Source organism: Sander lucioperca, chromosome 4 (genome assembly GCF_008315115.2).
Source record: "Sander lucioperca isolate FBNREF2018 chromosome 4, SLUC_FBN_1.2, whole genome shotgun sequence".
NCBI lineage: Eukaryota > Metazoa > Chordata > Actinopteri > Perciformes > Percidae > Sander > Sander lucioperca.
In genome coordinates this window covers 11,310,877-11,324,812 of record NC_050176.1, presented here as the reverse complement: position 1 = coordinate 11,324,812, position 13,936 = coordinate 11,310,877, and the positions used below count along the sequence as shown (strand labels likewise).

The 13,936-nt window shown below is 41.3% G+C and overlaps 1 protein-coding gene across 2 annotated transcripts; it reads right to left on the bottom strand.

Annotated features, from left to right (window-relative positions):
* Window positions 1–731: 731 nt before the first annotated feature.
* LOC116042802 (procollagen galactosyltransferase 1-like) lies at window positions 732–13,856 on the bottom strand. 2 transcript variants are annotated; one of them, XR_004103315.2, is made up of 13 exons: window positions 13,639–13,856; window positions 11,358–11,468; window positions 11,130–11,247; window positions 10,426–10,560; window positions 7,551–7,755; window positions 6,315–6,434; window positions 5,277–5,353; window positions 5,079–5,185; window positions 4,503–4,635; window positions 3,222–3,349; window positions 2,003–2,209; window positions 1,545–1,912; window positions 732–1,493 (listed from the first exon to the last, which is right to left on the bottom strand). XR_004103315.2 is itself a non-coding variant. In XM_031289198.2 (12 exons), exons 1-12 carry the CDS (start codon window positions 13,854–13,856, stop codon window positions 1,642–1,644), a joined length of 1,830 nt encoding a protein of 609 aa, XP_031145058.1. In that variant the 3' UTR covers window positions 732–1,641. The 2 variants fall into 2 exon arrangements, 1 of the variants encoding a protein (XP_031145058.1); XM_031289198.2 differs by having other exon boundaries at window positions 732–1,912.
* Between the last annotated feature and the right edge of the window lie 80 nt (window positions 13,857–13,936).

Below are 13,936 nucleotides of genomic sequence, written 5' to 3'. Positions count from 1 at the left end.
TTCCAAAATGACTATACAGTCCATTCAATAAACATACACACCACGTTTTTAATAGTCATTTTAAGTATAAAGTATTTTAAATTTCTCTTACTCGTGCAATATTGTTTCTAGTTCCGTCTCATTCAATGACAAAATCTTTGTGTTGGATGCAAATAGCATGAAACTGTATAACTCAGTAGCAGGGTTACGCTTCACAGCAGTAGATATGGATCGTCTGTGTAAACACAGTGGGGAGGAGGAGTAATGGAGGCCTGCTGCAGACCAAACTAACCACTATGTACTGGCAGGGCAGGCAAACACCAGCAGGCACTAATTAAAAGAAACGTCTCAATTGGGACTTTCATGTTTGTGCTGAAATAAAACAACTGTGTGCCAAAAAAAAGCAGTGCTGTGTATTTTGATGTTTTTTAAAGAAATAAACCCACTATGTGTGCAATGTCAGTGCTTTTAACTGATCTTTGAGGGACTCGATGCTCGGGTATATACCCTTATAGTCCAAACTAAATTCAGATCAACCCAACCAATCATTATAAAAGTTTTTTTAATTCATTCTTTGGTTTAAAAAAGACACTTTGTGACCACAGAGGAGACAAAACATGAATAGTTACTAAAACAAAATATTATATTAAATGGATCTGTACTCATTTGATTTTCTGATCTTCAACAAACTAAATGCAACAAAAGCTGCAAGTTTGGATTAAAACTGCAATATGAACTGAGGGGAAAACAATAAAACACTAAACCAATACATGGCCGCTGTCAAAGTATAAAAAGGTTTAACGGCAGATAAAAGAAAACGCTGATACATTCCCAATATATAAGGTTATTAAGTAACAACCTTATAAAACCTACTTAAATAACACACAGGCTAAACTAGACAGCAAGGTGTTAAGAGTCACAAGAAGAAGAAGACAGTGGTTCCCAGTTCTACCAGTAGACATATACAACTGGTGATTAGGGGTTGCAAGTAGACATTGCTTCTTTTTAGGGGGTCAAAAGCCAAACAGGTTGGGAACCACTGAGAGCATAACACTGTATAGAAAAGGCAACATTTGTTTTCTGCTTTGAGAGCTTAGTATAAAAAAATAAGTAACATTATCCTTTTATATTTTAGAGGATCCTATTTCAAACCCAGAGCATACCTTCATGTGTAATTAGGGGATGTGAAGTTCAAATGTGACTAGATATCATTTAGAGGCGTGTTAGAATGGTGCTAAATACTGCATTTTCTTCCAATTATGTATTCATTTTTAATTTTCTCTGGAGGAATTTATATATAATGTGGTATGTATGGGATAAATCTGGGCAAAATATTTAAAACATGGAACCAGGCTGGTGTCAAAGGATGGGCGTTGGATGCAATAAATAAAAGCTGCTAGCTGACTCTTCAAAAGTTAACTCTACATCTACGCCTCACCTCTTAAGAGAAAGATCAAAGAGTGGAGAGAGAAATGTACATTTGTCCCTCACCGTCCCTGTATCCATCTACTCTGCCCTATCTTTCTCTTCATCTACATTCTGCTATATTCTCTCCATCTTATCCATTTCCTCCACTATCACAGCTGTGTTCTATCTCCCTCATTCTTATCTCTGTTTGCAAGAGTTCTCTCAATGTCTTCTCCTCACGTCCTCTCTTCTTCATCACAGCTCGTCCCGTGCGCTCCAGTTCTCCAGTTCAGACTGCAGTACGTCAGAATTCTGGGCCTCAAAGCTCAGCTCCCCTTGCTCCTGAGTTTTCCTCGACTTGGCTCGGTCCCAGTCGGTTTTGACAGTCTCGTTGTCCCACACAACCGATGTTTCCGTGTCACTGATGTAGCCCTGGTCTCCTGTGTAATGGGTCGGATACACCAGAAGCGGCTCGGCAGAAAACGCGCGCAGGTCCCGACTCTCAAAGTGGTCCATGTACTCTGAACTGATGAGTGAGAGGAGCGGGGACGTGATTAGATTGACCATAGCGCCACAGGACAATATCAAAAAGAAGAGACGGATGGGTTATACTCACACTGGATGTTTGTTGTACATGACAGGGAGGAACTCATCAACAGGTAGTAACTTGGTCAGAGGTTCGGCCCCGAGGAGCTTCTGGGCTCCTTGTAATGACAACATGTAGCCGAGTGTCCAGTAGGAGTAGTCTGCCTCCACCAGATTGTGGATGTTTGGTACAGACTTCTCTTGGTGGTCCACCTGCATCCGCTTCCGCCCGATGTAACTGTATTTCGTATTTAAGATAAAAGAGACAAGAAATATCAAGAGCACTAAACTTGGAGCTGAATTGACTAAAATCAAATAATTTAAACAGAATTGATGCAGTCAGTGGATGAGCAAAGCACTGCACTTTGCCATTGATGCTGAATTTATCCAAAATTTACCTAAAATCCTGAATTGATTTAAACGGTTGAACATATTATAACGTATATAATCATCATACAATCATCTTTAGCCTCAGCTTGCTATTAGTGGTGCATGTGACAGAATTCTAAGAGCAGCGAATGGATGTTTCTTATCGAAACACTCCTTGAGTTGTAGTTTACTCCTTATATTTTTATATATCTTAGACTTAATAACTGATATTTTCAACCAAAGTTTCTCAGTTTTGTACAAATGATTCAACTGGGAGGCTTATTGCCCATACACACCTTCCCTATGTTCCAATACTCATACTACCATACTATTTAGTATGCCAGAAAAAGATTTAGTATGTCACAATACATAGTATATCAAATGCAGTATGCCAAAAATACCAGGATGTTCCACCGCATCCAGTCAGATTTTGCAGTATGCAAGCCAGCATTCTTTTCTGGCTAACCACAACCCTTTGTGCAGCATACTGTATATGAGCAAAATTCAAGGCGCATTGTTATGAAGAAGTAGTATGTCCCAATTGTATGCATACTGCATGCAACAGTACATACTCTGTCAGGGCAGCTGTAGTGCATACTAAAAGTAAAAAAAAAAAAATGGGTATGGGACCTGGAATGCAGCCTTTGTGAATGTCTATGCAGAAAATGATAGGTGTTTGCTATTCTATGACAGTGATCAGTCTGAATGTGAAAATGCTGGAGCGGCTCAGTAGCGTGATGCTAACAGGCATAATTCCCACAAGTGTTTTCAGCATGTGATCAGTGGTGTCTGAGATATCATGTGTGACAGATGGCCGGATTTCACTGAAGGGGAGCACGATAATCCTCTCTGTTTACTACATCGTGTTGTATGTCACTCACATGAGATCCCAGTCCAGCTTGTGTGTTGTCACCTCCTGCAGCAGCGTCTGGAGACGCCGCTTGAAGAACACCTCGAAGCGGAGGTCGTCCTCGATGACCAGGGAGGTCTGTAGACCACGATCTACTATCTGCACACACGCAGAAACACATATACATAAATTGTAGTGCATTACAGTGCTGCTGAGATGATGGTGAGCTGGCAAAAGCATTAGTGTGATGGAAAAGTTTCCTAAATCCTTAAGTGGTATCCTGGAGACCTTTGTTCAAAAATATAACATATACTCTTAAATTAAAAGTATATATTAGGGCTGTCAAAATGAACGCGATAATAAAGAGTTAACACTAATTCCTTTTAACGCCACACATTTCTTAAGCGTGCGATTAACGCATGCACGTTCTGTGATTTCGCTCCGTAGTTTGAGAAATCAGGAAGCTGCAGCAGTAACATTGTGTTGCCAACTTGGCGAATTCTTGGTAGATTTAGTGACTTTTCAGACCCTCTTAGTGACGTACTGTATAAATCTATATATAATCTAATCTATATAAATAAATATAATTCTGGTTTAATTCATTCTCATGCATGCAGTCCACAGATACTAGGTTAAACACTTAACAGCGCTGCTCTCTCCCCCTCTGTCCTTTTGCAAAGCAGCATTGTGCAGACAGTCAGTAGGTGTGTGTGTGTGTGTGTGTGTGTGTGTGTGTGGAGGGAGGGGGGCTGCCTGCAGCAGCGACGAGATGGTGGAACGGGAGCGGGTCTTATAAATAATACATCCATGAACGGGAGTGGTTGGCTAGCAGAAACAAAGATCCTTGAGCAGAAATGGATAAATAAAAGGGTCTTTGAGTTCAAAGCCCTTCCAGATGGTTCTCCCCACAAAACTAAAGTTAAATGCATGTACTGCCGATGTGAACTGAGTTACCAACGGAGTAGTCAAGTCTCAAGTGCCACGTGAGCACTAAAAACTTAATAATATTAATAATAAAAAATATCCCTTTTAAAGTAAATTTAGAACAGATTCAAAAATGTGCAATTTAGTTTGCACTTACTCGCTAGTTAACTAGGACACTCATGCGATTAATCGGCATTAAACATTTTAATCAATTGACAGCCCTAGTATAAATGTATTCTGTGTAAAAAAAAGTTGGTTTCTGCAGTATCAAATCTTTAATCAAGCTCATGACTCTCACCGAGCTGCCTCCCCTCACCCAAAGTGAGTTACTGTGTTTTTCGGTAGTAAACGTTATCTACCATGCACAGGTAGTGTCCAAGCGTCTCACCTCCTTCCAGATGTTGTAATGAGAGAGGAAACAACCCAGTTCACCTTTGGTGAGAGGCCGACCATGATAAGGGTCTTTGTAACCCGGCAGCATCTTAATCCTCATAGACTCTATGTCAGTCTTGTTCAGAGCTCTGAGGGAAAGAGAAAGGATAAACAAAGAGATTAGAAAAAATAAATTTGTGTGTGTGTGTGTGTGTGTGTGTGTGTGTGTGTGTGTGTGTGTGTGTGTAAATAGGATTATAACATAAGGCATGCACGTGTTGCAAGGTTTTTCCTATTCATTCTTACCATTTTATATTAAGATGATAGAAAGCCCAATCAAATATGTAAAACATGACGCTACCTACTGACTGGGTAGCCTACACAGAGATTAGAGTAATATTTTTATATTTTACTCAAAGATGAGCTAAAGCTATGTGGTTCAAAGAAAATTTAACTGACAGCATGCACCCGCTACTTTTCACCTGATTGTTTGTCTCAGCTCAGCCTCCCTACATCAATCTACACCGCATGTTGCAGAGGCACAAATCAAGAAGAAACTGGCAGTGGGGGAGGGAGAAGATGAGAAACGTACTTGCCATCCACAGCGGCAACAACCTTACAGCTGAGCTGCTGCTCATACAGAGTTCTTAGCATTCGCTCGCGACGGTCGGATCTCCGCACCAGATTTATCATAAACACCTGGGTGCACACAAATGCAAAACCTCACACACATGCGTAGGGTAGGTTATTGTGCGTGTTCCTGTGTGTGTATGCGATTGAGTGTTTGTACCTCATCAAAGCCCATCTTGTTAGGCTGCTTGGGAGGAAGAGACAGGAAGCTGGAGGGCTCCAGTGGAGGATTTTTCACTTTCAAAGAAAAAAACGAGGGGAAGGTTACAAAGAGAATGTGTAATGTGGTGGAACAGTGGTTCCCAAAATGTGGTTCAGGGATACACAGGGGTCTTCAGGAGATTTCCAAAATGAACCACTGAATTTACATGCTAGAAATTTAGCAAGATGAGTATGTAAAGAGGACTATTATAATACTAATACTAATATTATTAGCATTCATTATGTAGGTTTCACGGCCCATCCTACTGGTGTTTCCTCACCTACAATGCATGCAGTAATGCTGCACAAAGACTATAGTACACAGTAGTATAATGTTGTGACAAAGTGATATTAAACAAAAGACAATTTCAGTAGGAACCTAACTTAACTCTAATAACATGGGATCTATTTTTGGAGTCTTTGGTAGGAGTCCCTGAATTATAAGGCACACTCTGTTTCTTCTCCTGTTGTACTGCATGTCTCATCTGAACCATGCTTAATTGCCAACTTCATAAACAGAAAAAAACTGACAGCAGAAAGATATTAGCAAGATTCATTTTGTCATGTAAAAAAAGTGGACATTGTCCAATAGTTTTTAGGCATAGGCATACAGGATATTGTGTTGCTATGGTAGAAGCTCAGAACTGTCCAACTAAATATAACTTTAGGCTACTTCCGAAAAACCTGTCTTGCATTTCCATAAGGGGTACAGCAAAAGAATATTTAGTTCAGCTTAACACAAGTTGGGAAAATCAAATACATGCAAAACATGCAGACCATGACATTGCAAGTTAAAGATAAAAGTGGAGTAACAACAGATCAGTATATTCCAAACTAACAAACGTCCATTGTACAAAGAGACCTAATCAGGTGTAATCACAGCCTAGTGTCTGGGTAAGTGCTTAATCACAAGCAAACTCACAGCCTTTTGCTAAAACTGTGGCACACAAAGAAATCCTCCTGATCTTTGTGAGTGCTCTTTGACCTGTTGACTCACCCATGACCTCAAGCTGAGTATGCACGAAGCTCTCCGCCTCATCCTGTAGGGTGCCATGGGAACGCATTGGAACTGGGAAAAAACCATAAGTCTCTTTGTTGCACACGTACATCTGCACACCTGAGAAGATATAAGTGAGGAAAGAAACCTTTATTTATCCAGGTAAGTCGATTGAGAACAATTTCTCATTTGCAACGACGACCTGTCATATTCACACAGTTCCACATTCATACCTGGAAGCTGCCCAGTACAACCACAGTCTGGCCACTGAAGCAGTTGGGGTTAAGGTCCTTGCTCAAGGGCACCTCAGTGGTGATAATGAGGGAGGGACAACAAGTGCTGCTCTTTCACTTTCCCCACCCAGACTTTATCCTGCCGGTCTAGGGATTGAACGGCGACCTCCCGGTCCCAAGCTCGCTTCTTTAACCTCTAGGCCACCACTGCTTTGTAACATGTGTTTGTAACATGCTTACAAACACATACACGCACTGCTCCCAGTCGACCACATGGACAAAACACACTCACACCAGGACTGATAAACCGTAGCCTGACGTTGTCATACTCAGATTCAGAATATGAGTCTGATACTGCTCCATTGGGCTGTGATTGTTGGGCGTGTTTCAACCGAAACAGGATAGAAAATGCCTCTGCCCTCAATTGGATAGACCTACAACCAATCAGAGCAACGGAGGCAGACGTCACAGAAGGTGCAAGTCAAAGGCAGAGGCGGCAGTTTCCGTGTCGTGCGGACGGGTGTGGCAATGTGTATACATACGTGATCACGGTTCTCTGTTCCTCTTTTAAAATGAATGCACTGTCGATATCTTTTATAACAGACGCGATGGCAGCCATCTTTGTTGTAAACGAATTCAACCCAAGCACTCTTTGGTGACGTGGTTGATTATGTTACTGTTGATCATCTGTCCATCATCGTATAAAGCCTTCCCTGACAATTTGATTGGTCCGAACAGCTCCAGGCTAGATCAACCATGCAATAGAAATGTGACTGTGCAATACTGTAAATACATTTTACTATTTATTCTCTTTACTTATATTTATTTATTGTTTGTTTATCTACGTATTGTACTTTTCCCCCTATCCCTTGCTGCTGCAACAGTATGAATTTCCCCATTGTGGGATTAATAAAGAATTTTGAATCTTGAATACAAAACGTGTCAAGAAAGACATTAAGCAGCCCTCCAGATAACACGTCTACCTCTGTTGCATTTGTCTCACCTGCCATGCGAGCTGAGTAGGCAAAGACGATGACATCATCCAGGGTCCAGCTGTACTCAGGGTGTGGTGGATAAAAAGCCAGCTGACGGGAGGCGTCTTTCTGTAGGTCCACTAGGTAGGTGGAGTGGACCATCGGTACAGCAAAACAGCCAAGACGCTCCTGCTTACGGATAGGCATGTAGGCTGGTGTACGCTTGTAGTAACCCTGTAGTGAGTGCACACAGACGCTGTCAGGTTACTCTCAATTTTCTTGTGTCCAACTTGTTTCCCAAATTTGTCAGGTGAAGCTTGATCTGAGATATTTGACCGAGACTTGATTGAGAAAATTGTCTGCCGGAAGTCTACATCTTTGTGTCAGTTACAGGAAGAAGACATATCTAAATAAATTACAAAAAAAATTTTTGTTTTAATTGTGAAAGGTGACTGAGACTAAGTAATGCTGACTTATAAGAAAAGATACTGACAGACATTGGGTATTGTCTTTTGGCTACAGGCCCATTAACTGTGACTGAAAAAAAATGTTCTTTGCAGGAATCTGAGAGGCAGGCTCTTGGTTGGATTTGTTTTATTTTGTGCTGGAGGACAGACCATGTCCATATGTCTGCTCTGATTTGAAAAGAAGCAAAGCTGAGTACTGAAAGACATCCTGTCTCAGCAGATCACAGACATAAGCGTATCCGAGACTAACACATACAGTACGTTATGCCCGATACATCAGATGTGCAAGTTTGATTCTCTGTCTGCTCATTAAAAAAACTACTTACTAAACAAATTTTTATTAAAATAGCTCTTCATAAGAGATGAGGCATACATCAATTAAAGGACACTGGGACCTATAGTTTTAGGTAAGTCTTATCAGCAGCACAAACATGATTAGAACTCAAACAGACTAAGATGGTGGAACAAATTAAACATAATGAGCAGTGTGGGCTGTCTGTGCGCCAGCCATATAATCTACTGATATCACAAACCTTTAGGCCCTGTTTACATGTACATGGTTATTTTGAAAAACTGAGACATTTCCCTTCGTTTGTGCCCTTAGTTTACACGCAAACGGAGAATTTGCCTCTGAAAACGAGTCTTTCTAAAACCTCCGACCAGAGTGGAGATCTTTGAAATCTTCGTTTGTAAACTGAGACAAACAGAGGTTGAGGCAGCCGAGAGAGAGAAAGAGGAAGTAATTTGTTGCTGTTGTTGCCATTTTCGGGTTTCTGATTGGCTAACAGGGGCTTGAGCTTTTCGTTACACTGCTGCCACCTACAGGTTTAGCAAGCTCTTGATGGCATTGACAGCATATATACACGGCTACACGTAAACAAACACTTTACTGAAAACTGACAGCTGTGCACGATGTTATTTTTGAAAACAGAGTGGTTGAAATGTCCGTTTATGAAAATAGCTGGCCACGTGTAAACGTAGCATCATTTACCTATATTTACCAGAGTACATTTACCAGAGCATTCAGCTCCTCCTTGACTTATTTACAGTGTTTCTAAAGTGACTTATTTGCACAAATTGAATTTCCTCATGCATAAGAAAAAATAATCAAGTGTAAAATCCCATCTAGATCATAGGTGGCAGGAGAACAGGAGGAGGACAGCATGAAAAGTGACATTTTATTCACGATCAGTAACCCATAGAGTTAATAGCAGACTTGGTCTGGATTGCATTATTCCAAGAGGTTTTTTATAGAGACATTATGAAGAGGCTACATTTGATGAATAATTTATTTTGGGTCAGTCTGTGTGTTAGAGCAAAAGAGGATGCTGGTGGAAACTGATGTGTTGCAATGTAACTATGTAAATACAAAAGAAAACGCTGTACTACAGTAACAAGCAGTTCATAATTCCAACCCCATGCATAATGGTTTTATAAGGTCTTAGAAAAGTATCTGGTTGGGGGTGGTAACTTTAAAGTTGTAATGTTGAATCTGATATAGAATTAGACAGACAGACAGACAGTTTAGTTAATTTTAGACATAAGACACCAGTTACCAACAGCCGTTTTTGCATTCAATGATCTTCTCACATTTATCTTACTGTTCTACAAGCTGGTCCCAGGCAGGTGGGTAACTACCTTTACAAACAAGCAAGTTCTTGACAAAAAAAACAAGAAGACAGATTGCAGACATGTGCCTGATGTATAAATTGACCCATGATCTTGCACCACCACCACTCAAGCAACGTGTGTCATTTTGCAGAGATAATGTAAGGGTCTCCAGGGCTTCTGTAAGAGGTGACTGTTACTCTCAATTTAGGAAGACTACATTTGGTCAATCAGCTTTTCCATTTATAGCAGTAGAAAAGTGGAACTTAATTCCACTTCACATTAGAGATTATGCAAGTCTCAGCAGTTTTAAAATGTCCTTAAAGACTTGGCTGAAGGCGAAACAACTATGTGATCATTGATCTTTCTATAACATGGAATTTATATATTTTTGTATACTGGTTTATACGTTATGTAATGCTTGTTATATGTTGTTAAGTTTCTATCTGTTTTGATAGTATTGTCTGTATTGTCTATATTGTCCTTTTATCTCCCTTGCCCAAGGACCACAGATGTAAATTAGCTGTATAGCTAACTCTGGTACAGGGCTTGAACTGTGCATGGTCCCTGACAAATAAACTAATAAACTAGACAGACAGACAGATAGATACTTTATACACAGTAACTTAAATAAAATGTGGGGTACTAATATATATATATATATATATATATATATATATATATATATATATATATACACACACACACACACACACATGTATGTATACTATGTCTATCTCACAGTACATGTGAGATATACATAGTGCAAGTATATATTATACAGGTGTTACAAGTCGTTAACCATATAAAAACAAAACATCTGCAGTACCTGTGAAGTCATCCCGCACCAGAAGTTAGAGTATGCGGCTCTGGACTCCAGCATTGGCGCTACAATAGTCTTGTTTTCACTCATCAGTTTCCACAACGTGTCCGTATTTGTGAGCAGGTTGTCACAGTCAGCCACCTGCAGACGGAAGAGAAGGGCACAGTATTGACAAGAACCACACACAAACATGCACATGCAAGCACAGACAAAATGTCACCCTCTGTCACTCAATGATTGATTGAGCCACAGCAACATGGTTCGATCACAGAGTAGTACTGTGAGCATCCTAACACATTTTAACTCACAGCCCAGAATTTAAACAAGCCTTACCAAGAGACTGCCCTTGTATTTGCAGGAGGATGTTCTGTGCTATGGTGTGTTTAGAACAACTGCTGTTCAATAGAACCGAATAGAATAGAATAAATTACTTTTTTACTGTTTATACGGTACCGCTGATGCTCCACATATCAGTTTCCTACTTGTAAAAACAATTATCTAATTATTGGTTAAACTATTCATTGGTCATAGATTTAATCTCTTCAATGTTGTTCCTTTTCTTTTCTATGTAAAAGAGCTTTGCTTTCTCATCCACATACAGGTATTGTCAGGTGTAGACAATGGTTACCTCCGCACACAGAGTCAGAGACATCACTGAGAGTACATAATAAGAGGGGGCTTATGAAGCTGTTAAGGGGATGTTAACATACCAGCAGGTAGTCGGCCCAGATCTCACGGGCAGTCTCCAACGCTGCCTGGCGGAGCTTCATTACGTGTTCATAACGGAGATTATTCCAGTGCTTAGGCCCCACCTCGTCTTCAAAGGAACTGAGACATGCACAGACAGACCCATTAAGTAATGTACGTCTCACACACACACACACACACACACACACACACACGACACACACATACATACATACATACGCACACAGTACCTGGGTTCATCTTCAGGTCTCCACTCCACATAGTGATAGTCATTCTGCACCTTGACAAGCCAGTCTCTCAGGATGGCTGTGGTGTTATCTATGTTGTGATCTGTCGCCACCCTGTGGAAGAGAGAGAGAGAGAGAGAGAGAGAGAGAGAGAGAGAGAGAGAGAGAGAGAGAGAGAGAGAGAGAGACCACCTTGAAGCACCTTGATTAGCAGTACCACCGACAGTATAAGATATTCTTTTCAATGATCCAGTGTTAGGGCTAGATCTATGGATATGGATAAAATCTTGTGTCACTGTGTTGAATTTCATATTCCAACAATGATATAGTGAAGTCCATTATATGTTATTTATATAGCCCAATATCACTAATCATAAATTTGCCTTAAGGGGCTTATATCAGGGATGCACCGATCAGATACTGATCAGCCTTAAAGCTGCAATAAATGCATTTACATAGTAAATGTAACCATTTTCTAAACCATTTATATGAAAATATGATTACTGCAGCTTTGAGGAACATTTATCCATCTCTACTTTGTCCTTGTCTTGCTGTCATTAGAGCAGAGTTGCACATCACGAATGGCCAAAGACGATAACAGACAGACAATAGGGGCTGAAAAGGGGAGCAGCGGCATTCGTCTGCTGTCTGTGTTATCATAACAAATCTCAGTGTGTCAGGGAGGGGCAGAGACACAGAGAAAACGAGGGAAAGAGGTCAAAAAATGTGTAAATATGAGAGAAATTTATTTACTCCCATCCTCGTCATGTAGTGAGTGACAGTAGGCATGCTGCAGGTGTTAGTTTCCCATCTGTCTGTGGCGTTTTAACACAGCAGTGCCATCCCAGCACCTACATGTGACAGTCTTACCAATCCATCTTCCTCCTCTCTCTCTACCTTTCCCTCTGACTGCTGTAAAGTTTTGAATGAGCAGAGGTGGCGAATAATGTAAAAGGCTTATGGAGAGGATATATTTGGGATTGCTTACATGCCAGCAATAGAACCATGCCTAAAGGATAATAGAGACATAAAAGAAGGGCAGAGGGATAAAAATATTGACCTTAAAGATTTATAGACTGATAATATCCATCCTGCATGTCTCTGCAGAACACACACATCATCATTAGGCAGTCTGCATGCGTGTGTCTATGTCGCCGCTTGCCAAATACTCCATCTTAACCTGTCAGTCTGATAACTGCAGGTATCGACAGGTGGCCAGCTAGCAGCTCAGTTTATGTATTTCACGCTGCATTTTAAAACCTTTTTATATCTGTTCTTCCACTGAGGGAAGAGATATGTTGTAGACCAAAGCAACGATGCAGAAAACTGAGCTCCGGCTTCCACATGGGGATAGTTAGACTCAGGCACAGAGGCTGAATTGGCTGGCTGGGATACAAGGAAAAAAAACTCTCAACTTCTAGGCTGGTTTGTTTAAATATACACACGGGCACTTGAATCCCTCATTGTAGCTCCCACTGAAAAAGTTCCAATTCAACATTCACTCTCAGATATGAGGCCCAGCATGTTGGATCAAACAATCAATTCATAGGAGTGAATGATGTTTAACTCTAATCCTAACTCACACAGTCCCATTAAACAGAACTCTGCCTGAGGCTATTTCAGAGAAATATAATCTAACCTGTCAGGTCTGAATGCTGATAAAAAAAAAAGATTAACTTAATCTTCAGAAACAGATCTACTGGCACGGGATCAACATGACAAGAGAAAGTGCTGGAGACAAGAATAATCTGGAAGGCTGGGGGCTGGGTGATGGAACAGGCTGAAGGAAGGTACATCCTGCAGAGGTCAATACTGGTTTTGTTCGAGTCGAGTCTGCAAGACGAAGATGTGGAAGGGGAAGAGGGAGGGGAAATAAAATGTGAGGGTGGGGTGGAGGGGGAAAAACATAGGGGCGATGAGAGAGACGATATGTGACTGAATGGAACTTTTCACGGGCACGAGTTTGCTGCCGCAACCCGAGCTCCGCTGCTGGGGCCAAGTCCCTACAATACCGTGTACAGCCACGCTGCTCTAACTTTCACTCATTTCACCGCCGATTTGATTTGTTAAGTGTGGAGATAAAGCGCTCGTGGAGTTTTCTACATCTTGATTATAACACAGCGGCCCCACCTGGCTATAAGTAACAAGCGCACGCGCATGAGCTCACTGACGTTTAATCACACTTTATCGTACTTAACTTCCAGTTTGATCATGTTAAAATACTTTTAAAAGTTTTGACATGTAATAAGCTTATTTTCAAGGGCGATGACACCATGACACTCACCACAGCGCAATGCGGTCCTTCGGGTAGTTGAGGCGCTCAATGGCTCCGAGGAACAGCGGCAGAGAGTGCGCCGAGTTGCGGCAGACCAGCGCGACGACGACCCGGGGAGCGAGGAGCGGAGACTCGGGGCTCCAGCGCTCCTCGGGGAAATATCCCCAGCTCGAGCCCGGTAGGAGAACGAACAGCAGGGCAGACAGCAGTGAGGTGACCCGGGGCATGGCAGGGGAGAAAAAAACTCACTGATAACGCTGCGGACAGAAGAGACAGATGATGTGGAAGCTGAGGGTCACGCTGTTGT